Raw genomic sequence first — 26,243 nt, forward strand, 5'->3', positions numbered from 1 at the left:
CTGCGATTGGCTGACGACCAGTTGAGGGCGTACCCGGCCTGCTGCCCGTCGACAGCCGGGATAGGCTCCGGCGCCCCGTGACCCTTGTGAGGATAAGCGGCTTGGGAAATGAATAGACGGGCGGATGAACATCTGTACAGCTGACCTTTGGGGTGGATTTTAAGCAGAAGTGCATCTGCACTACATTATTTTAATGATCCCTCAATCAATCAGTTCCAAGTGCTTCTTTTTGAAGAGAATCGATTTTTCCCCCCAAAAAATCCACACAGTTAAAAATCGGACGACTGCCACCCGCTGTCGTCAGGTTGAGTAAAGACCCGACACACCCGCTCCTCAGCACAGATTCCCTCGGCCAAATGGACTTGCGCGTCCGCTCGTGAGTGGCTATTAATAAGCGCGGACCAATCGAAAGAGGGGGCGGCGTTGTTACGTGTCCTCATCGCATGCTCTGGAAACGAGAAGTAGCAACAGCTGGCGTCAGCGGAGCGCGGTTTGGAGGGGTCAGCGCAGGCGCCGCGAGGGGCTCACATGAGCCCTCTGACACTCAGCTGTTTGTCTTTGCTCACCGGCTGAATCCCACTCGAGCACGCAGGCCCGTCCGTCCACGCCAGGTCCAGGTGGTCCGCAGTCGCTACCTTGAAAGACTCGCGCTCGAGTGGCCCACGAGAGCTTCCGCCAAAGACTCTGGTTCAAAGTCGGTGACGGAATGTCGAGGGGCGTCTTTGACGAGCAACCGCGGAGTCAACGACGGGATCCGACTTCGGGATTTCTGACCCGTCTTTAGCTTAAATTTTTCCAGTGATTTCTAGTGATTCTAATGTCCGTCCATCCGTTTTCTACCGCTTGTCCAGGTCGGGTCACGGGGCCAGATTTGTCCCCGGGCCCGGATTTTTGACACCGGCGTCGTCGTTGCATAGAAATGGATGAAAATTTGTGATTTCAATTTTGGATAATTCCCTTCAAAATATGCACTCACGTTTCTGTAGTTGAAGATCTAGCGCTGATATTTAGATAGCGAGCGCAGGCGGGACCCGGATGCGGAGGCCGCCGTCCGTTTGCGCTCAGGATAAGCAGGGTCCGGTCCCGAGGCCGCTTCCTGTGACGGGCGAAAGATCAAACGACGTCCGTTGGTCTTTGCTGAGTCAGGCGCAAGGAGAAGCGGGGAAAACACCCGCGACGCCAAATGAGCCGAAGCCGGCGGAGGTCGGGCTGCCCTTTCATCGACCGCCAACCGGCGTTCACGGCAAGTGTTTTGAGGGGGAAAAAAAAAACAAATTGAAGTTTACGGTAAAAGTCACACAGAAACGAGTCGTGGACATTGCGTATTCTGTCTCACGATAAGATTTGCCTATTTTCCCCCGCACTTCGTTTTATTGTTCCGGTAGCACTTTAGTTGATCATGTTTTGAGATGTAATGAAAGCAAAGTTTGACCGTGGCACCTTCCGGTCCCGACGCCACCATCGGTTATTTTCGTCCTTATCTGCGTTTGTGACTTTGAATCGAGAATCGAGCGACGCGACCTGTTCTGTTCCGATCTTATCGGCTTGGCGGCCGTTTGACTTCTTCGATTCTTCATTCATTGGCAGAACACGAAAGTCGTGATTTCATCGGAATTCCCCCTCCGAGCCCGAGAAGATGGCCCTCTGCCGCGCAGGAAGCGGAGCGGCCGGGGGCCGGGGGCCGGGCCGGCCAGTACCGTACGGTCCCTGGCGTCTGGGCCGGAACCAGGATGTGTTGCTAGGCGCTGGGACGATTGTGTCAGCACTGGCCGGCCGCTCGGTTTCCTTACAGGTGATCTCCTGAATGGACAATGACAGATATACGTTTCCTGCTATTTTCCACCGCCTGCGGGAGGGCATCGCAAAAACAAGGCGGGGGTTGGTGGGGGGTTACAGACGCTTTCGGCGAGACCTCGGACTGCCGGTCACAAGTGCAGGAGGTGGGTGGCTGATGAGGAAATATTGAGGAAGCCGCGTTTGATTCCTGACTCGTTTGATCAACTTTGATGGCGGGGCCTTGTTGGGGGGGGGGGGGGGGGTCAACAAGGGGTTGTGGGGGTTTACGCGTGTGGCAGGTTAGCCGAGGTCACCCGCCGACGTTTACGGCTTTTTGACTTTGACGAGTTTTTAACAAATTTGGTTGGATTTCCTGAGAGAATTCTGAGGCGAAGCAAAATGTTTTAATGATTAAAAATGGATAATTCGGTGGACCCGGCAAATGAAAGCGTTGACAAATCACGTATTTGGATTCCAAATAACTTTGAGCCACGACAGATTTTAAACTTCTCTACAGCAACTCAACAAAAAACAAATGCCAAGTCTGCGTACTTGGAGTGGTTCGAGTACCGCACCTTGAGGATCACTCCTCTGTGATGATCCTCTGCTATATCGCAGTTCATCGTTTGTCCGAATTTTGAGTCCTGCGACTTCAGTGTAGCATAGTATAGCAGGAAACATGGTATTTATATTCATATTTGGCATGTGATTGAATGTCCGGGAGTCAACTGTACGCGTTAGCGCCCAAACTAATCTGGCCAAACCCTCCAAGGTTTTATTCCAGAATTTTCCACTTTGAGTGCAATATTCAATTTTTCTTCGATCGTTGAGTCGTGACGTGCGACGGAGGGAAGCGAGAGGAGCTTTTAACGAGGCTCACGGCGACAGGTGATTAACGCCAAAGGATATTAGCTCTCGGAAAATGGCCGCCCCCCCCAGGACCTTCCACCGAAGTTGTGTTTTGAAACACGTCTGTCGGTCAGGAGCGATTTGGCCTCCTTTTGTTTTGTGACGCCAAACGGCGTCAGGGGTCATCTCTTGTCCGGCCGCCAGGAAACATCTTTACGATGGACTTTTAATCATCAGCCCCCGCCCCCCCCCCCACCACCAAACGCGTTCCCGTAATAGCGCCTACTCCCCGAGTGGCTGTTCCTTCAGATTAGCATTGAGGTTAGCGGCTAAATATAAAGACTTTATCTATATATAAACAGCTTCCTGTCATTCACGCAACAGCTGGGCCACACAAGTCGCTCTGGAAACACAATGTGGCGCATCCACGCCGCCGGGCCGGGTTGAGACGGATCGCACGTCGCCGTCGTACAAGTTTCTTCCAAAATGGAAGCTCAAAAGAAGTGAAATTGTTGTTGTCGTGTCCAGCAAAACCGAGTGAGCGTTAGCGGTGTACACGCGCCCGCGTTAGCCACGGCTGCTATATTGCTAGCGTGAGTTATTTTCAAACTTTTAACACTTTCACACTCGATTCATCAGTTTGAAGTTTGATGGGTTTTTTTGTTTTTAGGAATGTACTACCGATTAGAAATAGCTCTCTTGTTGATATCCCAGACAAAGTTCCCGAAGCGCAGGCTAACATGTCGGTGACCGACCGAGAGAAACACGCCGAAATGAAGAGATTAGCCTGTTGGCGATTCAAAAAAGTACAAGTTGATGGAAGTGTCAGGTCAGTGCTCGTGCCGGCATTTAAGCCAGCAGACAATGGCGTGTTTTCGTGCATCCATCGAGCGACGACACGACAGGAAACACGAAGGTCAGCGATGGTCCGGGACCTCCGCGCGACCCCCCCCCACCCCCCACTTCATAAATCACAGCCGAGCAAGCAGGTTCCTGTGCGCTTCAAAGGCCTTTTGTTTCACGACGTGGGCACAGAGGTTATCCGCGGGCCGGCGCCCGATGGACGTACTTCGCGCGGCCCGATCAGATGCGCCGAGGGTCCGTCGGCGTGCGAACGCTCCCCGCGGGATTGTTTGGGTTCCCGTCTACGGGTCTCCGCCGTTAGCCTCGTCGCTTTTGCGTGCCTTCTTCCTCACCCTTCTCCTGAATGTGCTGTTACGTCAACTAAATTTAGCTGAATTTTGAACAATTTTACGTCAATTTTGTCTGACCCCAGCACGGTGCATGTCGCCGTTGTTCTGTCGTAGAAGAGGCCACTTCGTGATGGACTTTTGGGCAATCTTTGTTGTCTGGGAGTCCCCGTTGTGGCACTTTTTGGCAGAATGTGGGTCACTTGGCTGGCGTTTTAGCCCGCCCGGGCGTCGATCACGCCATATGTGCGGCTCCCTCCGTGACTTTTCCTCCCCGTCGAATGCGAGGTCACCCTCACGCTTGTTCTGTCCGGCCGGGCAAGGAGCGACCCCGAGCGGGGAGACAAAAGGAGGACGGGGGCGGGGGGGGGGGGGGGTTGTTTGTGTTGCGTGAGGGCGGCTGATCGCTAATCAGTAACGCGCCGGCTAATGCTAGCCTAGCAGCCGTGTGTGATCTCCAGCTAACCTTGCCCGCGGGCCTCTTTTGTCTGCGCACGGCTGGCTCCGTCCTCTCTGCTATCGAGCGGTTGGAGATGGGGGGGGTTTAAATCAATGGCGAAATCGCTGGCGCTGTTCTCAGGACAGTGACCCAAAGACCCCCCCCCCGCCTCACGTTCAAGCCCCTCCCCGCTGATTGACACTTGAAAGGTGGCCGAGGACGAGGCCGGAGGCGATGTTCCGTGCTCGGGAAGCTTCGGCGCGGGCGAACAGCTGGTGACATCTGCGCACGGGCCCACAAAAGCAAGTTGAAAGCGTCGCGCTCGCTTCGCTCCTTCGCCGCCGTCGGCCCCCTCGCTCTGGCTCCGTTCACTCTTTTTTTTTTTTTTTTTTTCCCCCCCCATCATCCCTTTTGTGCGGCGCACACTTTTAGGTACGCGCCCCTTTGAAACAGCCGAGGTACGGCCGCCGACAGCACAACAATAACTCCCCTTGGTTGTTTATCCCGCGCTCTGATCTCCTTCTGTGAAAAACTATCAGCTGTATTGATATCCACGTGCAGTTAAAAGCGGCCTTTTTAAGAGGGCACCCTTACCCCCGCCCCCGCCCCCGACCGCCATTGCCCTCGTCCCGCTCAATGGCTGCAGCTCGCTCTGAGTGAGCGCTCGGGAAGCGGAAAAGGGGGCCTTATCGACTCCCGTTAAAAGAATCCAAGCGCGTTTGCTAACGAGACACGCATGGCCCGCAGGAATGTCAAAGTTGCGACGGACTCTGGCGCCCGATCGCCGCTTCGTTAATTCCGTCCGATTCCTTCAAACGGAGCATTTCAAAAGATGAAGGGCCGCTCTGATTTGGGGGTTTTGCTTTCATTGCCTTTCCTCAAGTACTTAGCAGGTTGGGAAAGTTCTACAAATGCTCGAGAAGACCTCAAAGCGCATCGCGCGACGCCATTTTAGCCACAGGCAAAAAAATCGGGAAAACTGAAAAGGTGGACAACTCGTACACGCCCGCGGGAGTCTTGTCAAGACTCGTAGACAACTTTAGGCGACTGACCTGTAGACACTTCTGAGCGACTCATAGACAAACTTGGGTGAATTGTAGACACGGATGATCAAGCTGTAGACCAGTTGGGGAACTCGTCGAAAGCCTCGCAGACGCCCCTGAGCCACTCGTGGATGCTCGTAGACACGCTTGGGTGACCCGTTGAGAATCAAAAACACCCACGAGCAACATCTTGCCGATCGGTAGACACGTTGGGGTCAACCCGAGAGACTCGTAGACAACCACGAGCGACCCGTAGACATTTTTAGACACCCTGCGGCAACTCCTCGACACCCAGTGGGAAATTCGCGGACGACTCATAGACCCTCTTGGGAGACGTGGATTTCCTCCAGCTTGTGAGCAACTCGTAGCTATTTGTGACTTGTAGAAACTCATAGACACAGATACCCTTGGACAACTCACAATTTGTACAATTATATAAGTACATACACAGACTACGATCAGCAATATCCTGCCGGTGAATGTGACAAATTAACATTTTGAACATTCCGAAATGGTCACTCGGAAGAAAGCTGTCTCCAACTCTCACTAAGCAACATCATAATTCCCACGTCATCAAACAGCTCAACGGTGTATTTTTCCTCATTTCCCTCAAAACGTTACCTTCGGGTGACCCAAAAGGTCAGCGGCGCAGCATTGCAGCTCGTGCGCCAGCATCAATATTTCACAGCTGCGTGCGTGCGTGCGTGCGTGCGCTGACTGAAGGCTTCTCCAGGAGCGCCAGCGCCGGGCTGACGGACGAGCACAAAGCCCCCGTCGAGCGGTCTCCTTTGTCGGGCCCAGCTCGCGCGTGAATGGGGCAGAGCAGTGAGTGACAGAGGAAAGCGTAAAGTGAGATCCTGACCCGTCGGTGCCCGCCGAGGCCGAGGCCGAAACCGCCCGACGCTCGCACCCGAAGGCCTTTTCGCGCCTCTTTAAGTCTGTTTTGCGCCGACTTTGTCCACAAATGTTCCGTGTGACTTTTTGTGCTCCGCGCGGCAATCGGGGAACATGAAACGAGAACCCCCCCCCCGACCCCGACGCCTACAAAATCCCGACCCCCCCCCCCCCTCTCATGCTAATATTCAGTTTCAGCCCCTCCAAGACAAAAGGGGCAAGGAACCTGCTGGGGGAACAGTAGCTCCTTGTTGTTATGACACGCGGTAACATGAACTCCTTACAAGACTCGCGCTGTCATCCCGGCCTCAGGTCCCCCTTTATTCCACACGCGGGGGGAGGGGGGGTGGATGCGGAGGTCACGGCCCCCCGCAGAGATTATGTCGGAACGGGGAGGCGGTGAGGGCGGCGCCTCGGAAGCCCGACCGGCCGGGGGGACGGTTTTCGCTCTGCGCTCCCTCGAGGGAAATGAATGCGGATTACAAAAGGGCGCTTTAGTGAAATGTTACCACTAAATATGGCGTCCGAAAAGATGGCGTACTACGCTACAAAATTCATACTGGATACATTTGTTTCAAAAAAGAATTGATGTCATTGTAAACAATAATAATTACAAAACTACGTATTTTTTTTAAGTTGTAGTTTTCGTTCATGACAAAGACTGGCACGTGAAGCAAAGGAGAAATGAAAATGGAAACCATCAAAGTTCATCTGATGAAAGTTTTCAAGCGTATTGTGAAACGCCATAGATGAGGTAACAGAATTAAGCAACAAATTATTTATTGAGACCCTGCAGAACGGAAATCGCGCGACATGTTTCCTCTTCAACTTTGGAGCACGTCGACTTATTCGAGCGCCGCATTTGTTTTCCAGTTGCCCCTGACACAAAGTCACAATGCCCCCCCCCCCCCCACGTCGCTAGCGCCGTGCGTCCGACGCCGTGACAGCGACGCTTGTTTAGCGACGAAATAAATGTGCTGTGAAAAGCCAATAAGCGGCGGGCGGGAAGCCGAGCCAAGTATTGCCGCGTCAAAAGCGAGCGCTGCAGCCATTCATCTCTCCGACGCCGCGCGCATCCGCTTCCGTCGGCGCGACCCCCCCCCCCCCCCTTTCTCGCCTCTCCTCCTCTGAGAGAATTACAGCCATAGATGTATAATTCACGCTGCTTTGGTGTTGGAAGGCTGCGTGTTTTTGTCAGAAAACACGATGACAGCCAAGTTAGTGCAAGCTCTCGTTCCTCTCAGACACCTGTTCACTGGGGAGGGAGGGAGGGAGGGAGGGAGGGGGGTGGGGTGGGGGGGGGAACGCTTGATTCACATTTCATCTCAACTCCCTCCCCCGGCGCCGTAACTTTGGTGCTGCTCTCATGTGCTAAAGTTGTCAACTTAAAGGAGGCCCGAAAGTCCTTTTGGCTTGTCGCTTGGATTGCTCGCGTCAAGTTCAACTTGTCAGCGGGCAATTCCCGCAGTGCCCCCCCCCCCCCCCCCAAACACCGCAGTTTGCCAATCTGGCCGGCGGCAGGTTGAAACTACAGAACAGGCAACTTTGCGCCATTAAATCTGACGTAATATTCCCCGATCGACCCTTTACGAGTCTCTTTCTCTTTCTTCCTTTCCAATTTGTTTGTTAAATTAATAAGAAAGATTAAGTGACCATCGTGCGACCAATTAGCACGAAAACACGGGTCAGCGGAGGCAGTTCTGTGGGCCGGGGGGGGGGGGGGACGTTGCACCCCGCGCCTCCCAAAAAATGTGCCCCGACTCCCCTTTATTATGCAAATTCATCTCCAAGCGTCACTGCACGATGTCCACATTTTTGTTCCAGTACACGACCGTGGAAGCTTTTGCATGAAATTTCCAATCATGTTTTTGGTGTCGTTTCATCGGATCGTAACTTCGACTAAACACTTGGAAGACTCGTTTTGAGACCATTTTCGCTTGTTTCGAGAGAAGTTCTGCTTGAAATATGTCCAAAAAATTCTCATTCCAGTACGACACAAAAATTGTACAATTTGAATTAAGAATTAGCTCGAAACGAATGAAATTTTTTGAGGTGGCAAATCCTATTTTAGTTGCAGTTAGATTAATTTAATTTAGCAAGTGTAAGTTCTAAGTAAAAATAATTATGGTAATAAGTAGTAGTAGTAGTAGTAATAGTAGGAGGAAGTTTTTTCAGTGTATATTTTGCACTGTGATCGTGGTGGTATTAAAAGTTGGATGAAGTCAGGCAGAGCAGCTTTGCTCATTTTATATTTATAAGCGATATATTCAATGAGGACAAAAAAACCAAAGATGACGGATCAGCGGTCCTGACGTGTCCAGGCCGGGAACCCCGAGGACCCCGACGAGGGGGCCGCCGCCCTCGCAGGCTTTTTAAGCTGGCAAATGGCGCATTCGTGACTTCGGGCCGGCGCCGCCGCAGAGTAACGACGAAGAGGGCAATTAGCGGGCGGCAACTGGCGTCACCTCCGCTGAGCCGCGCGGGGGTTAGGGGCTAGGCTATTAGCCTGCGGGTTATGCTCGCCGGGTACGGCGCACGCTCAAGGAAAGCGTCTGCTTCTGTGAGGTGATTGCGGTCGTCGCTCGTGCGACATCGACGCCGACGTTTTATTAGCCGAAGGGCCAAGATGGCTGCCAGGGTGCACGTCCACTCGAACGCCGATTTCCACAAAACTTTCAGGGTCGTAGGATAACGGTTGCAATTTGAAAAGTTGACCCATCCGAGATTGGCTCAAAACGACAAAACGAAATTATCATTCGCGCATTTGTTTTTTTCCAGACTGGACACGACGACCGCTTTGTCCTTCTTTCTGGCTAACACTCGCACAGCACAAAAAAAAGTACCGAACAGAATCCGCACTTGCACCAAAAGATCGGCTGGCGTCAGCCGTCCTCCGTCGCTTTTCAAGCCAGACCGGACTTCGGTGGCCGACGCGCCACTTTGTGCTCTTTGCGCTCGAACTGACCAAAAAACAAAGCCTGACGACGTTTGCCGACGTTGACGTTTGAGTGATGCCGCAGCCGTTTTGTGCTTCTCACCTCCGAGCGTGTGATTCCAAAGTCGAAGGTTTCCCATTTCATCAAATTGTCTTTGACTTGGCCCAACGTTTCCCGACGTTTTTTATGAAATATTTACGGGCCATTTGCTGCTCTGACGCTGCGCTTGGAAACCGGAATGCGTCGGATGGGTGTTTCGCCGCCGCCTCTCTTTGAGGCCATCTGCCGAGCGCGGCCGTCGGGGCGGGGGCGGGGGTGCGGGGGGGTTACCGACACCCCCCCCCCCCCCGGACGACGCCCCTGGGACGGGGTTCCGCTCGAGCCGCCGGATCGTCGGACGGGACGCGAGAGAGAAAGGCGGCGCCGGCAGATCTTCACGGTTAGCCTTTGCAGCTTAGCATCTCCAGCTCGTCATCACAAACACAGCCGACCCCAATTTTAACGGAAACCGTCACTTGCAGACACACTTGCAAAAGTGTATACCCCCCAAAACATTTTTTTTTAAATCCAGTTTAATTTTGAAATATTAAAAGATTCACGCGTTCCTTAATGGCCGTTTGTTAATTGAAGATTGTACATGTAAACCCCAAAATAACGTAAACGAGCTTCACATGAAGATGAAGTGTGAAATGTCATAGATGGGCTAATCGAAATCTACATCATTGTTCTAAACTTTGGAACAAGTGCAACTTGAACACAACATAGAAACAGAAGACAAAACGTAATTGACGGGCAAATTATAAGTTTTGACTGGAGTTGAGTTGGGCGCCTTTTCTGCCCCTTTGTCTTGATGCTAATTCTAAGCAGAGCTCAGTGTTGCTAACGGTACTACAGCAGAGGCGCACAACTCTAAATTTAGACACCTGTGTACTGCAAAACGGCACTTCTTTATTTTAAAGCTTTTGAGGTGTGTTCAAATGCGACGTCTGCGTTTCAGGCGCCGGCATCGAGGCAGCCCGGGCTAGCGCACCGCTAACTGATTAGCGATCAGACAGCTGGTGAGTCGGCACGGACGTATTGGTGAGTGCGCACGTGCAGACGAATGCAGCCATAAATACACCATTACCGTAATTAAACGCACGGGAAAGCACTATACGGATATTAATAAGCGGATGATACGCCAACAACTGCTTGCGACATTAGTTGAACAAGGCCGGAGCGATTTTAAGATAAGACGAGCGTCTCTTAACCCTCACTAATATGTTTTCATAAATGTACACATCCGAGGTGCAGTTACCGCTTGCGTCATTTCCCGAGTTCCAATTGTTGTAATTTAACGACGCGAGTGAGGGTGAGCTGCGTCCGCGGCTGGCTGCGCGCGCATCATCCTCGACGCTACGTTGCAAAATGTCGTCTGGAGGCGTTGACATCATCGCCGGCGCGTTTCTTGGCCCGAACTAAAACCGCCGCCGTGATGGGGGAATATGACCTAATCCCAGATTATGGCTCGGCCGGCGCACACAATGAGCCTTTTGTGGATTTTGCCCGCCTGTGTGTGTGTGTGTGCGTGTGTGTCGAAGCGTTGCCTTTTTTTTTTCATTTTTCATTTTTTTCTGCACACCTGCACCGATCCGAGCCTTTTTTTCCTCCCAAACGCCGCAACCAAAGTCTCATTTTGTCTTTTGAATAAAAAGGGAACGAGCGCAAAACGGGAGCATTCGGAACGGTCCAGAAAAAGCGGCTCCCGACGGGGTCTCCCCGGGCCCGGCTGGCGCGGGGCGCTCGACTAAACCCCGTCATAGTCCTGGGCCGCTCATGCGGGAGAATTGCGGGTCGCGGAGGCAAAAACCACAGTGGCAGATGTCCACCGGGTGAGGACCCGGCGGGTCCCGCGACGGCTCGGTCCGCTTCGACGACGGTTTCTTTGTCAAGGCACTGGAATTATTCCAATATATTTTGAAAAGTTTCATCTTTTTATAGTATTATTCATCGTTGGTTTTAATTCTCTTTGGATTTTGTTGTTGTGTCAGTGTTGAAGTACAGAATATATTCGTGACTTGACGAAAACGGAATCTCAGCACCTTTACCTTCGCCGCTCAGCAATTTTTTCTGCCGCGATACATTTTGAACAAAACGGACATACGCAAATAAATCGCGCTGGACTCTTTTCACTCGTTTAAGTGTAAAAAAAATAAAAAGAAAAAGAATATCCCGACTGGGAATCTTGAGGCGACGTCGATGCGCGCAGAGAAAGGAAGGGGGCGCAGTTTCGCCGACAGTTCAAGCGTAGCTACGTACAATGTTTCCATTTTTTTTCCATCTTGACGTTCAAAAAGAGTGAGTTGATCTTTTGTCCAAATATATAAATATAATATTTCCAATATGCAAAAGTAGCAAAATGAGAAGATTTTCCAATTTATGCATTTGACACATTTCCTCTTGTTTGCTTTTTTTTTTTTGGCGTGTTGACGAGATCGCGGCGCACCTTCCGGGTGGTGGAGGGGGGCGCGGCTAATAGAAAGAAAGATGGTTGTCTGTCATTTGATTGGATCAGCCACAAACGACCGCGTTATCCCGTGCGCGCGACACACACAGACACAAACGCACACACTGGCCAGGAAGTCTCGGTCGCCATGTTGGGAAAAGAGTCGCCCGATCTCCGAGGGCCGCGCTTTAATCTCCTCATTTTCATTTCTCTTACCATGCGGGATTAGAATGATTTTATTTAAAGTGTCAGCTTGAGCTCGCGGATTGAGAAATCTGGATTTCATAGGGATTACTATTACACACACGCACACACACTTTTTCTTCTCTGCCACTCACTAATGACCTGCTTGACCAACAAACAGTATTTATCCTCAAATTCGGGGATGAGAGAACATTGTGATACTCTTCAAAACTGCGTGCGTGCGTGCGTCCCCCCCACTCAAAGTTGTCCGAAGGAGAAAACGACGGCGACGTTTGTCTTTGTGCATCAGATTGAACGTCCAATCTTACATTAGGAGAGGAGAGGAAGAAAAGAAAAAACACAACCAAAAAAAATTCCCTTTTTTTTTTTTTTTTTTCGGTCGGTCTCCGTCCGTGAAAGCTCGACGGCCCAGCGGTATTTTTTCAAGGCGGCGCCCCCTTCATCCGTCCAATTTTGCCTTTCATCTCGCCGATCGATGTCGTCCGCCGTGAACGACGCGCACGCCCGAGAAAAACAAGTGCGAAACGCTCGCCCGGGTCACGTTTTGGAAGCCTCGCCGACATTTTGCGATTTGCGCGGCGGCAAATCCGAAAGCGTTGATGCTGAAATGCGAGAGAATGGAAACGTTTGAATCTTGAAAGAATTGATGAAGATTTTGAATGAATCTGCTCAATCTTTCAATTTGTTGGGGAATTTTCTTTGAACACTTTCTAAATCCATCACGTGCATGAAAACAACTGACAACACTTGCGACAATTGCGTTCTTGGTTTCAATTTTCCTGCGCTCGCGTGTCGCATTTTGGAGTCGTGCATCCTCCACGATAAAACAACTCAAGCGATGTTGTTCGCATCGGCCGCAATTGCCGCGTGCACTTAGCAAAGTTAGCGACTACAGCGCCCCGAAAATGCGTCTCCGTCCCAGATAGTCTGCTGGCGTGCCTGCTTTAGAGTGCCTTGTTATCTGCCACGAGTGCGCGCACGTCACGGAGAAAAACGGAAGCACAAAGAAGGGCAAAAGCGTTTTAGAAAGTCCGACGTTGCAGCCCGTGCGGGGACCGGCGTCGGCTCCGCCGTTTGGCCCGAGTGGCCACTTTAGAACGCCTCGTTGTGGCCACTGAGTGCATGCACTTGATGAGAGAAGGCAATAATTGAGTAAGTCCTACATGCTAACCAGCGTAGCCGCCGTAGAGCGCCTCGTCGTCACCCCTCGCATTATATTGCAGCCACTTTTCTTCACTTTTTGGGTCTGGAAACCGACCCTGAAAGGACTTTAAGCGGTTCATCCCGACCTACTTAAGAATATTTTTATTTCCAATCCTTTTTCTGGTTCTGCTCTCTCTCTGTCCACTTTTTGGGGTTTTCGGACTTCGCGGTTCCGCCGATCCGTCCACACGTCTCCGAGCCCGTCCGGCTTCCTTTTAAGGGATAATCTTCCGCTTAGCGGCCGCCGCTTCCGCCCTCTTAAGTGAGCATCCCGTAATCTCGCGCTTCCCTTTGCGAGAGAGAAAGCGGGTCAGGCGCAAGTGGGGCACGAACAGCCCTGCGTGGGGGGGGGGGGGGGACAATTTGGCGATTCGGTACAGGGTTTTTTTTTTTTTGGGGGGGGGGGTCTATTGCAAAAAGTACCCGACATATCCAAGCTATAGTACTTGAGATTTTAGTACACTTTTCTCTTGGAGGGCGGAGCTTCAAACACTGCTGTGCATTGATTGGTTCACATTTTACAGTGGGGTTGGGGCATAATGACCGGGCCACATCGCAAATGGTGGTTGAGCCACTTTGACCTTTGCAACAACAACAACAACAAATATTTGCTTCTGCTCGCTTTTTTCAACTCTGGAATCGCAAAAGGAGGCTGACGAGATGCCTTCGGTCGGCCCGCACGCGTCCTGCAGCTGGTGCCGAATAAACGACAATCGTCGTGCCGCTTTCTTTGCTCCAAAGAAAAGAAGCCCTGAGTCAGGTTAGGGGTGTGTCTTCACGGGTCAGCGGGTCAATCGAGTCGCGTCGCTCTGGTCCGGTAGGCGCCGACGCGCGACGGATGGACTTTTGGCGCCGGCCGCGTCTGAGGTCGGCGCACGAAAACGTTTTGCTTTTACTCCAGCGCGATGCGCCCCAAAAAACAAAAAAAAAAGAAGAAGAAGAAGAAGAGGATTGGCGTTTGCGCCTCCTCCTCCTCCCAAAACGGGCTGAACGTGACGGCGGCGGCGGCGCTATCAATGGATGCCCGCCTCGCGCTATTCTTGGACCGGCGCGTGTGTGCGCCAACCAAAGTTTGAATTCAGGACATTCATAACTGTCATCATTGGTCAAAACAAGTTCAACATTATTTGAAAAACAACAATGAGAAATCGGCCTTTATTTCAAACGTTGTCAACATTTTTACTGATCATGACTTTCCCCACCCAGGACTTGCTCAGCTGGGCTAGGCGAAGATCCAGAGTCGCTTTCAGTTCTCAACGGTCTGAAAAATCCCCCAACCGGCAGAGCTGCGTTGCGGGCACAGTTGGGTGCTCGCTTCTGACAAGAGGCGCAAGTTTGCCGTTGCGTCCGCGAGTCCCGTGAGTGAAAAGGCTTTCCATCGTCTGGATAAACGCCGTCGCTGAGATCCGGCGGGATGGAGAAACGCTCAGGCTCCGCCCCTGTTGTCTCGGATACCATCGGCCCAGCTGTGTTTCCCGGTCCAAACAAAGGTTCCGCCATCTGGTCTGGGCTAAAATTCCTGCGCTTTATCGAGAGGACGCTTCAGTCGGCTGTCTTGCACGTCTTGCGCTCGTTTTGTTCCCCAAATGGACGTCAAACTCCAAGTTGAGCGTTTTTGCGTGTACCCAGTCCGAAAGGTCGTTTCAACAGGAAGTAATCAGCAAGGTGGTCGCGCGCCAAGCTACACGCGCGGCGGGACGTCGATTGGGAGCGCGCGATTGTCGCCGCTGAGAACCTTCAAGTCGGGCCAGGCGCCGGACGGCCGCTTTGTTTGCTCAGCTCCTCCCGGCCGGGTCGTAAAAATCGAGCCGATAACCCGACGGGCCTCGCCTTCTTTCTTCTTCTTTAATGTCTCCCGCGGGCCGCCATCGCGCGCTGGCCTTTCTTTTCCACAAATGCGTCACTTCCTCCGCAACGCGGACGTCGACGCCGAGGCCCGAGAATGTGCGGAGGTCGTTTCGACTCCGCCCTTGGCGTCAGAACGGCTCAGCGAGTCCCGTTTCCTTCGGAATCGTTTTGAGTCGCATTTCGACGACGGCCGGCTCGTGGGCCCTTTTTCTCATTCCCTAGCTTTTTTTTTGGGGGGGGGGGGCAAATTCTGATTTTTGAGGTCCCGCTGCACTCGTAGCGATCATCGTTAACGTGCATTGTAGCTAAATTGCCCCCCCCACCCCCCCACTGTGGAGGGAAGGCAGGGGCGGGGCTTGTACACCCCAAGCCCAGGAACAGAAGGAGCCCCCTTTTCGTCGACGTCTCCAAACAGGAAGTCGTTGGAGAGATGGAGGGAGGGACGAGAGGAAGCGAGGAGGGGTGCGTGTCGGCGAGGGGGGGTGGGGGGGGGTCTCCTCCCGGGTCGCGCTCGGAGGGCGGCGGGCGGCACGAGAGGCACGAGAGGCAGGATGTTTTGGTTTATTCAGCCCGGGAGTGGACAAGGTGCGCGTTGCCCTCAGCGCCAACATCAGCGTGATTTATAGCCGCGCTGGCAGACGCCCGCGTCCGCGGGGGAAGTCTTTGAACGTGTCGGGAGGGGGCCGTGGGGGGCGGGCGCGTGCGGGCATCTGCAACTGCATTTCATCACAACGTCGTTGCTGTGCTGTCGTGTTGCGCTTCTCCGCTTTTAACTCATCGGCTGCCGCCTCCTTGCAGCATTTGGAGACCGGCGGAATATTGACATTCATATTTATAACGGCCCAAGCCAATTATTCCCCCCCCCCCCCCAAAATAAAAGGCAAGATCATGATAGGTTTTTCCCCGTTTCCCTCGTCGACAGTCAAAAATGACGATTGGACGAGCTCCCGCTGGTTCTGAACGGGTTTTGGCGCGTCGTGCAAGGCCGAGATTTCAATGACTCTGTCAGCAATTTGTGTTGATTTTTGGGGGTCAAATTGCAAATGTCACGTCCTGCAAATGTTCCAAATTTGATCGGCTAACTTGCAACGTCAATATTTGTGTCAGGTGAGAATTTTTGCCTGAATATTTACATGAAATGACAAATTGTCAGACCTCGAAATTCTTTGACCAACGGCAGCTCGAATCCCGTTTGCTCCGTTTGGGGCAAAAATTGGATGCAATTACAAATCGGAGCGCCTCCGATATCACCGCTCAAGTACATTTTTCTGCGACTTTAAAGACATTTTTCCCAATGCCAAACGTGATGTGGGGGGAAAGTCGACTACAGGTTATTCTGACACGCAAAAAAAAAAAAAAAAAAAAACCAATGACATCAAAATTGCAAGGCGAATGATGCTAATGTTGGCTCATAGAAGAAAGTTACCCAACTTTTTTGTTTCTTACTAATTCCGGCATATTTTTTTTACTCCAAATCCAACAAATTGGCATCAACACACAAAAACATTTTGAATTCAAACAATTAAACTTCCTTTTCTACTTTTTACGTCGACTTTGGGGAGCAAATTGATGCAATGACGAGCGCTAGAGTCCACCGGCCCGGCAAGTTCAAAGGTCACCGGAGCCCAGCGGGGTGGACTGGGGGGGGGGGGGGGCGGCAACAGGGGACCTGCCGCACCAACGTTGGCGCTGAGGCCGCAGCCGCTCGAGCGCGCGTGTGTGGAAAGAGATGGAATGTGTGTGTGTGTGTGTGTGTTTTTGCAAGTGAATGAATGAGCGTGTGTTTGCGTGTACACGAGTGTGTGAGTGTTGTAAACGTGTGTGTGTGTGTGTGTGTGTGGTGTGTGTGTGTGTGTGTTGTGGAGAAAAGATTTGCTTTTGCCGAAAATGGCCGCCAGCTGCGCAACCTCGTTTTGCTTGTGGCTGCTCTTCTTATTTCAAAAGCAAAAACGATTTCCGTACGCTGCAACATTTTGTAGCACGTGCCAAATTTGGCATGTCCCAACCTTTTTGTGCACTTTTGCGGCCATTTTGCAGCTCGCCACTTTTCTTCTTTTCTTTTGTCCGCGTCCAAATTTGGCAGCTTTAGTTCATAAGGTGATGACAGTCGGTACGTCGCTCAGCGAGCATTTTTTTAAATTATTATTATTTGGAAGTGGTTAACATTTAGTGTGTTGTTGCTGAGGTGATATCTTTCAATCCACACACACACACACACACACACACACACACACACACACACACACATCTTTGAAATCCACACCGGAGAATATGAGGCAAAATGATTTTTGTCTTCAACGTCGTTGCCCCCCCCCCCGACAGGTGTCACGCAGAGAAAGCCAAAAACAAAACAAAACAAAAAACGCGAGATCCTGAGCAGTTGCGCCTTTTTCTTTCTCTCTTTGTTGTTTATTATTTTTACTGCCACTGCGTTATTGTTTTGTTTTCACGGCGTCGTTCGCGTATGTAAACGACGTCACCGTTATAAAATATAGTCATTGGATGCAATTATGGGATAACCCGCATTTTTTATTGAAAGAGAATTGCATCAACAAGTCTTCATTATGACGATGACGCTGCCGTTTGCTATTTTCGTTTCTGCAACAAATGTAGCGAACGTAGCAAAATTAGAATTTGAGAGGGCGCGCGCACGCAATTTGCGGTGACGCGTCGGCCAAGAAGCAACAACAGTTTATGCAAATCGGGCACGCCAATTATGTCCAACCCGATCCTTTTTTTTTTTTTAAACTTTATTTCTCACGCAATTGATTCGTTTTGAGGGCAACGAGCCAGAAGCTTTCACGCCAAAAAGATGGCGTCCACGTCGACAAAAACAAAACAAAAGATTACTTTCAACAATTTTGTTTCCTGCGGCGGCTCCGTCGCGCACGTCGTGCGACGTTCGGGGACTTGTTTGTCATATTTGGAGCCGCAAACGTCGCAAAGCCGCATTCGGCAGCGCGCGCGTCGTTTGCAATGTGCTATTTGGGCGCAATGTTGCGCGCAATCTCGTCATTCGGTCAAGTGCGTCGCCGATGAAGCGCAAGTGGAAAAACTACGCGGACTGTGGACGCCCCTCTTCATCCTCCTCCTCGGAAAATAACAGCAACTTTTAAGATCTCACCTTTCTCGTTATTTTTCTTTTAAAAACAATAAGTCAGAATCAAAATGTTTGTTTTTTTAAATCGAATAATCCGGTATTAAAATAAGTGAACGCGGTAAAGTGAAACCTTGGCCGCGTCTGGAGGGCAAAACGGTTCCCCGCGGGCCCCCTTTCAGCACTACCAAATATGTCAGGACATTCGAAGCCCAAAAGAGACCAATAAATCCACGCGCGCGAGCCGACGCCACAACACACCGGAGAGGAAGCGCGAGAAGCCGCGCGGGGAGGCCGCCGCTGCGGGAGGGTCGAGGCGAGGCGAGGCGAGGCGAACTTGGCCCGCTTGCTTCGATTTAGTTCAAGCACAAAAAAAAAAAAAAAGAACTTGCAGAATGGAAATAAAAAACAGCCTCACCCTTTTCCTCTTTGGACATGTGGAAAATTAAGATGGAGGCGGGAGGGGGGGGGTCAGAATTACACGCATAACGTGTGCACAACCTGGAGGAGAAAAGCAAACACGACACGCAACAAATGCGAAAAGCGAAACGCGTTCGAAAAAGTTCAACAAGATTCATTCGAAATTGTGAATTCCACGGAAAACGGAAAATTCGCACACGGTGGACTTCATCGCTGGCGTCCTTGCTGACGAATTCAGTTGAAAAAAGAAATGAACGCGCTTTGAAATACTTTTAACAGCCGATCACATTGAACCAATATCAATTATTGCATCGCTTCAAATCACCTACATTGAAATCAATCCTCTGACGAGATGTCACAGTCGACCGTCATGTTCAATGCGCGGTTTTGTTTTTGGGTCTTTTTGCATGAATAAAAACGGAAGCTGCAACAAAACACGCGAACGCGCGTTCGAATCCCAAAGTTTGCATTCGCGCTGTCGTCTTCCTGCACGGACATCAAAAGAAGGGAGGGAGGGAGGGAGGGGGGGGGGGGGGGGGGGGTCCGGGTTCAAGTTCAGCGTGTGTTGTGGGGCGCGGTGGGGGGGGGGGAGGGGTCTCCTCTTATTGGTGGCTTGCCACGGTGACATCACGGGCCGCCGACCGTCTTCCGGCTTCCTTCAGCGGCGTCTTCAAGTGGACCCGTCGGATCCGCGTCCACTCGTCCACTGGTCCGGCCTGCGCCAGCCACGCGGACGCACGCGCGCGCGCTCCCGTCCCGTCCAGTCCCGCACTTACCGGCGCAGGAGCCGCTCGCGACAAGCAAGCAAGCCAGCAAGCGAGCGGGCGACGAAGGAAGACCCGACCGGCACCGGCACCGGCACCGACACCGACACCGACACCGGCACCGGCAGCTCCTGGCATCTTCTTTCCTTTCCTTTCCTTTCCTTTCTTTAGTTTTATTTTGATTTTTCAATTCTATTTTTTTGCTTTCCCCGTTCGTGGTCGTCCTACTCCTCGGTCTGCTGATCTTTTCTATCTTTTGTCGTGGAGCCGTGCGAGTGTGCCTCCTTTTTTTTTTTTTTTTTTTTTTTTTTGGGGTACCCCCTCCTCCTCCTCCTCTTCGTCCTCCTCCTCCTCGTCATCATCATCACATTCATCATCATCTGCGGAGGTAAGTAACCTTGTCCTCGGATAGGCCGCCGGTGGGTGGGCGGTCAGAAAAAAAAAAAAATAACAATAATAATAATAATAATAATACACACACACACACGCGCAGACACAAACAGACAAGCGAAGACTGAACCCGGCGCCATTCGAGGGCTAAAATATTCCCGTGCAGGCAGCAGCGCTCGCTTCGGTGACGGCGGCGGGTCGAACTTGCAAGTACGTTTTTTAATTTCTTCCAAGTTTGTTTGCGGCCGGCCGGCCGGCGTTGAAAGTCGCGTGCGCGTGCACGGCAGCACTTTCCCTTCCCATCTTGAGCCCGAGCGGCAAGCGTTGCTCATCGTGTGCTGCTGGCCTGACGCTTTTTGTTGATGATGATGATGATGATCATGATCATGGGTGGTTGTTATGACTTCCTATCATTAGTGTTGAGGCTTTCGTTTTTCATGATGACAAAAATGTTGAGATCGCGCTTTTTGTCGCTGGAATAGAAGTTTGCTGAGCGTGCGTGTGTGTGTGTGTGTGTTGCGCTCGACAGGTGCTCGTGCTGCCGACTATTTGCAGCTCCATTGTTAGTCCTGTCGGTGATCGAATTTTTTTTTTTTTTTTTTTTTCCTTTCTTGTTTTGTTTTGTTGCATCTTGTGCAGTGTCACTTCTTTCGTGATCCGGTCATTGCTGTGCAGGCCCAATGCATAAAAATGAAAAGAAAAGGAAAAAAAAACCAAACAAACAAATATCAAACTCTTCATTACCAACAATTTCTTCTTATTGTTTTTATTCATTTGTATTTTTCAGACTCGCTCCCAAAATTAATGATAGTTATTGTAGCCTTTTGAAAAGGAAATGCTAAAAAGCTGTAATTTTGAAAAATGCACACAGTAAAATGTAAAACATTTTCTACCGTAACATTAATAATCGATGAATTTTCCAGTTGATTCTCAATATTTTTTTTTAAGAGGCAATAATTTAAAACAAACGTGAGTACATTTTTGTTCTTCAAATGGTCAACCGTAATGTGTTTGACAAGAGATTTGTTCGTGTATTTAAATACATATGATACATTTTTCCACTCATCTGCCAACGCGGGCCACCACTTGTGCTTTTTTTGGGTTGTTTTTGTAAATAACATTTGAAGTCCCAGTTTGACCCGTGTGACCTATTTCGCTCGGGCAGAATTAAAAGAGCCCTCGCCAAAACAAAATCCAAATAATCAAAATAAAAAGGCGCTCCGGCAAAATCAATCGGCCAATTTTGCTTAGCTTATTGATCAGCGTGCGCACGTCTGGGAAGGCGAATATTTGAGGCAGCGGCTTCATCCTAACCCCGTTTTGGCTGAATTAAGAGCGCAACGTGGAAATGAGGACAAGCGGCGAAGTCATTATCATAATTTTATGCCGCTTTGTGTCGCGTGGGAACTGGTTCAGTGTCGCGCGGCGTGCGACGGGGGACGGGGATGAAACGCGGGACTCTGCCCCGGAATGTCGAGGCCGAGGCCTAATTCCGACGCCGGTTTCCCATCGGCCGGCGGGTGGTCGAGTTGCCCCGGGAGGGAGGCTTTGCTCGCTCGCGTCCGGCGTACGTTTTGCACCCGAGCGTTGGTGGCGCCTTCCGCCGCTCTAACGAATGTGTCTGCGATTCCCCCCCCCCCCCCCCCCAGGTGCTCCCCAGAGACGCGTGCGGTTTTGCGGGACATGGCCAAATAGCAGCAGCCCGTGATGCCGGACCATGACAGCGACTCCCTCCTGAACAGACAGACCAAGCGAAGACGCGTGGACATCGGCGTGAAGAGGACCGTGGGCAGCGCCGCCTCAGCCGCAGCGACCACCGATAGCATCGCGCGCGCCAAAGCCGCCATTTTCAGCGCCATGAACTCTCTGAGCGGCCACTCTCACCACGGGTCGGACGGCGAGCCCGTGGAGTGCTCCGTCGTGCAGCCGCACGGAGGGCCCGGCGTGGTTTCGGCCGGCGACGGCGATTCAAAGTCCAACGTGCTGCGGAAGCTGCTGAAGCGGGCCAACTCCTACGAGGACGCCATGATGCCCTTCCCCGGCACCACCATCATCTCGCAGTTGCTCAAGAACAACTTGGCCAAAAACGGCGGCGGCGGCGGCGGCGGGGACCGGGGCGAAAGGGGCGACCACGGCTTCCCGGGATCGGGGCTCTCCAACACGAGCTCCGACGCTCCCCAGGAGGACGCCTGCAGCAACTCCTCCCAAGAGAGCACCCCCCAGGAATGTTTGTCGCCCTTCGGCCGGCCCCCCGGCCTGGGCGCGTTCGACGTGGAGCGTCTCAACGACGAGCACCTGCGCGCCAAGCGGGCGCGCGTGGAGAACATCATCCGCGGCATGAGCCACTCCCCGAGCGTGCTGGTGCCGCCGTCTTCTCGCCACGAGATGGACGGCGAGCGGGAAATGGATCTGGAGTGCCCGCCTCCCCGCGCCCAGCACCGGGGGCCCGGCAGCCCGCGGGCCGGCGAGCCGTGCGGAGGCGGCGGCCGGGAGAATAAGCGCAAGCAGCGTTTGCCTCAGCAGCAGCAGCAGAGCTTCACCCAGCTGGTGTGTCAGAGGAAAGAGCAGAAGCAGGAGGAGCGGCGACAGCTCAAGCTCCAGCTGGAGGACATGCAGAAGCAGCTCCGGCAGCTGCAGGAGAAGTTCTTCCAGATCTACGACTCCACCGACGACTCGGAACACAACGACGCGGGAAACCTGTCCGAGGACAGCCCGGCGAGGTCCGACAACGGCCCCGACGAGCGGGCCGGCGAGGACGACGAAATGTCCGACCTGGATCCGGGCCGCTTCCTGGACCGGGCGCGGGCCCTGCTCGGAGAGCCGGCCCCGCCGGGGAACGGGGACAAGGCGGGACGAGATGGAGCCGGCCGGGGCAAAGGGCAGGGGGGGGCCGAAGGTAAACAGCTGGCGGAAACGCTGAAGCAGGAACTCAACTCGGCCATGACGCAGGTGGTGGACACGGTGGTCAAGGTGTTTGCCAAGCCCCCGCGCCCCACCCCCCAGCAGGCCTTCCCCCCGCTTTCCTTACCCCCCGAAAGGTTCCCTTCTGCGGTCAACGGGGACAACCCAAACTTTCACACCGCCAACCAGAGGCTGCAATGCTTCGGCGACGTCATCATTCCCAACCCGCTGGACTCCTTCGCCGGCATTCCCGGCATTCCGGCCCCGCTGAACGACCAGACCGAGGCCCTGCCGCTGGTCGTCAGGAAGACGCCCGGCGACCAGCACCACCACCACCACCACCACCACCACCAGTCCTCGGCCGTGGGGGCCCACGGGGGTCACCACCACCCGTCTCTTCACCCTTCGTCGCTCTCTGCCTCGATGGGGTTCAGCCCGCCCTCCTTCAGGCACCCCTTCCCCCTGCCTCTCATGGGGTACCCCTTCCAGAGTCCCCTGGGGCCGCCCACGGCCGGCTACCCGGGCAAAGAGCGCTCCTCGCCCGACTCCGTGGACCTGTCCCGGGAGAGCGCCAGCCTGAGGACCAAGATGGCGTCCGGCCACCACCTGGGGCACCACCATCGCTCGTGCTCGCCGGCCCACCCCGGCGGCACGGCGGAGGGACTCTCCTTGTCGCTCATCAAATCCGAGTGCGGCGACCTGCAGGACATGTCCGACATCTCGCCTTACTCGGGCAGCAACGTATCCTTTCTGGAGAAAACCGCCCGCTGGAAGAGTTTTAAGTCCTTTTCCGGACCGCTGAGAAGCGGCAAAAGTGTCGGTGAATCACTCCGCCCCGCGCTCGTATTTATTTTTACATTGGTAGCTCAGCTTCTCGCAGGCTTTTCTTCCATCTTCCGCAGCTTTCTTATCTCATCTCGCTCACTCAACTCAGACAGATTAAGTCCCGGTGACATTTTGTGCGCCAATTTCTTTTGTTCAAAATGGTCCTGAAAGCGGATGGCATCTTGCAAGTTGGCGCACAATAGCGTTCTGCGTCCTCGCTTAGAGTTTAACCCCACCGGTGCCCCGTGGATAAATCGAATCCCCCTGGAGACGGGAGGCTAATAGCTTAAAGTCCCCCCCCCCCCCCCGATTTCCCTCATGAAAATTTGATTCGTGCCCTCGGTTCTCCTCGGAAAGCTTCAGGTCGTTAGCGTCCGTCCTCGACGTGTTTATTCGAGGGAGGCCTCGTTGTTGCCTTTTTCCGCCAGTCCCCGGAGGTTCGCCCCGAGATGCGTCTTCAAGATTGCTCGAGTTTTCTCCCGCGTTCCTCCCGTCGTCCGCCGGTGCTGCGAAAAGCCCACAATCAGCGTCATTTCTCTTCTTCTTTTTTTTTTTTTTCCATTTCATAAAGATCTGTCAACAGCCCGGGGGCCCTTCGGCTGTTGCTTGGCAGCCAAATACTTCTTTTTTTGTGTTTGTTTTCCCTCCCCTCCCCTCCCCTCCCCGTCTTTTCTTTTTGAAGCGGACGTTAACAGGTGTTTGCGGCGAGCTGTTTATCTTTCATTACCTCGCCTTGTCTTGTCTTCTGACCTAAGGCTGAACGCTTTCCCGAGATCCATAATCCTTTTGCTTTTCTGCCGGCTCCCGATGGAGGGATGAGAGAGAGAGAAAGAGAAAGAGAGAGAGAGGGAGGTGTACAGTAACCAGGAGGAAGCGGAAAACAATCAAACAAGGAGCACAAAGGCCAGATGCCGCCTGCGCTCGCGGTGGCTTTTTACGCATTCTGGCTCTTCGGCGGCTGAGCGATCTGCACCTTTTTTTAATCATTGATGAGCGCACTCGAAGTGTTTTGTGTATCCCCGCGTTATCGTTTGGCCCCAATTTACGAATCGCTTTGAACTCCTTTCCGAGCCTCAGACGTCAGCGACAGCTTGTCGGACATTTCGGAGCGGCGCGTCGGAGTTCGCCGCCGAGCAGATGGCCCCCGATCGCTTTGCGCTCGTTTGTCCGCCGTCCAGCTCGGAATATTCTTGTCCGTACACCTGGAATCGGGGAGCGAAGCGGCTATTTTGCTCTCGTGACTGCGGGCTACGGGAAGTATTGGGGGAGCAGTCATTTCTCGTCGGGGTTGCGTCCCCGCGAACCGCCGAAGCCAGCTGGTGCGAGTGCGCCATCATGGCAAAATAATAGCGCCGCACGCCACCCCGAAGTCCAATCACAATTACATTTGCAAGCTGTGAGCGAATTGGACGTGAGAACGTCTCATCGGGAGACGCGAGGCTTTTTCTTAATGGCGGACGCTCGACGGCTGCGGCGCTTCCGTCTCAACGTGGGAAAAACGGAAACCGCGAGAAAAACGGACAACCGTCCAATAAAAGGCGTTATTCAAATTGATTTGAAGCGAAAGCGTTGAGATGGATATCCCCCCCCCCCGACGGCGTCCCACCTTGCCTGATTGAAAAAGAGCTGCGCCTCTGTGTCTGAGGATCCATTGTGTCCCCCCCCCCCCCCACCCCTTCCCTCGGAGCAGATGGTGCGGTGCGGGGATTGAAGTGCTGCTCTTTTGGCCGGGCCTGATGGAGTAACACCAGGCTGCCAGTGTGTGTGTGTGTGTGTGTCCCCCCCCCCCAAGACCAGTGCTCCCTTTCAGACAAAGTAGGCAGGATCTTTTAAGGAGCCAAAGCGGGCTGCTTCTGCGTTTGCTGGCTCGGCCGTGTAACCCCGAGGCCAAGGGCAATCCAATCTAGCAGCTGATGCCTTCTTCCCTCGCCATAGTTACTGCTACATCTGGACACTTGACTGAGTTTAACGATCGCCGGCGACCCGCACCGATCGTAAATAATCGGTGTACTTTGTCGGCGCCGGCGTACATCTTCATGAGAACGCGAAGCCCAAATTTGTACTTGCTTCCCATTCTTGTTCAAAACGGGCGCCCCCCTTTCTGCGGCCTGATCCTTCCTCCGGATGGACGCGATCCGACGCGTTGTACGGACCTTCCTTGATTCACCGCGGAAATGGCTCGGGCCCTTCAGTGGCGCAGATGTGTTCAGTCCCCTCGCGCTTGGCTCGGTCCAAAGCGTCGGCGCCTCATTTCTCCTCCTCCTCCAAGGCTTTGGCAGTGGCAGGGTGGTTCTGGGGGGTTGTAATTTTAACCCTGGAATTGAGGGCCCAAACAAAACCATCTCCATCTTCTGTTTGCTCTTCAGTCCGGTTGGCCCACCAAGGAGAACCTTCGGTGGAGGCTCGCTAGGTTTTGGGCGGCTAGCCGGGCGATCCGCTCGAATCTTGTCGGTCACGTCGTTGAGGCGGCCGACATCGGGCCATCATATTCAGGCTTGGCGCGTGTTGTCGCCAAGCCATTAGGCTTTCTTGCCCGTCGCTGGCGTTAACTGCTGTCTTTGTCTGTGATATGCAAATGGCCTCCTCCCCCCCCACCCCCCCCCCCCCCTCCGGCCCTTCTTCCTCTTTTAGGGTGGAGGTTAGCACAGGGAGAAGGCAAAAGGCGCTGGCTTGCTTTGACTGTGAAATGAGGCTCCTTATGTAAAAAAGCATCAGCTGTAGGGCCGGACGGCGTTTTATTAGCCGTGACAGCGCCACGTTCCATGCAGACAATGCTAATTGCAAGCAAATTTTGAACTCGGCGCGCCACGGTCTTGAGCAAGACTCTCAACGAGACGAAACCTGTCATTTAGGCTCCGTTTGGAAAGTTGTCCCGCGTGTGACAAAAATTCACACAGCACCCGATGCAGCTCAGCTTACCTCCACCAATCGATCACATGGAGGTAAAAAGGGGGATATGTGAGCTGAACATTTACACGC

The 26,243-nt window shown here is 52.9% G+C and overlaps 1 protein-coding gene and 1 long non-coding RNA gene across 2 annotated transcripts in view; both read left to right on the forward strand.

Moving 5' to 3' along the window:
• Positions 1 to 9,256: 9,256 nt before the first annotated feature.
• LOC133496664 (uncharacterized) lies at positions 9,257 to 15,069 on the forward strand. Its single transcript, XR_009793834.1, has 3 exons — positions 9,257 to 9,566; positions 10,125 to 10,207; positions 14,226 to 15,069. It is a non-coding gene; the product is annotated as an uncharacterized LOC133496664 (long non-coding RNA).
• Positions 15,070 to 18,994: 3,925 nt separating this feature from the next.
• Positions 18,995 to 26,243, forward strand: part of LOC133496451 (prospero homeobox protein 1-like) — a 32,013-nt gene continuing 24,764 nt past the window's right edge. The window contains exons 1-2 of the mRNA XM_061812068.1: positions 18,995 to 19,536; positions 21,188 to 23,180. Of these exons, the coding sequence (XP_061668052.1) occupies positions 21,246 to 23,180 (1,935 nt within the window). The 5' untranslated portion in view covers positions 18,995 to 19,536; positions 21,188 to 21,245. The remainder of the gene's footprint in view (positions 19,537 to 21,187; positions 23,181 to 26,243) is intronic.

The sequence above is a fragment of the Syngnathoides biaculeatus genome, chromosome 23 (genome assembly GCF_019802595.1).
Source record: "Syngnathoides biaculeatus isolate LvHL_M chromosome 23, ASM1980259v1, whole genome shotgun sequence".
NCBI classification, from domain to species: Eukaryota; Metazoa; Chordata; class Actinopteri; order Syngnathiformes; family Syngnathidae; genus Syngnathoides; species Syngnathoides biaculeatus.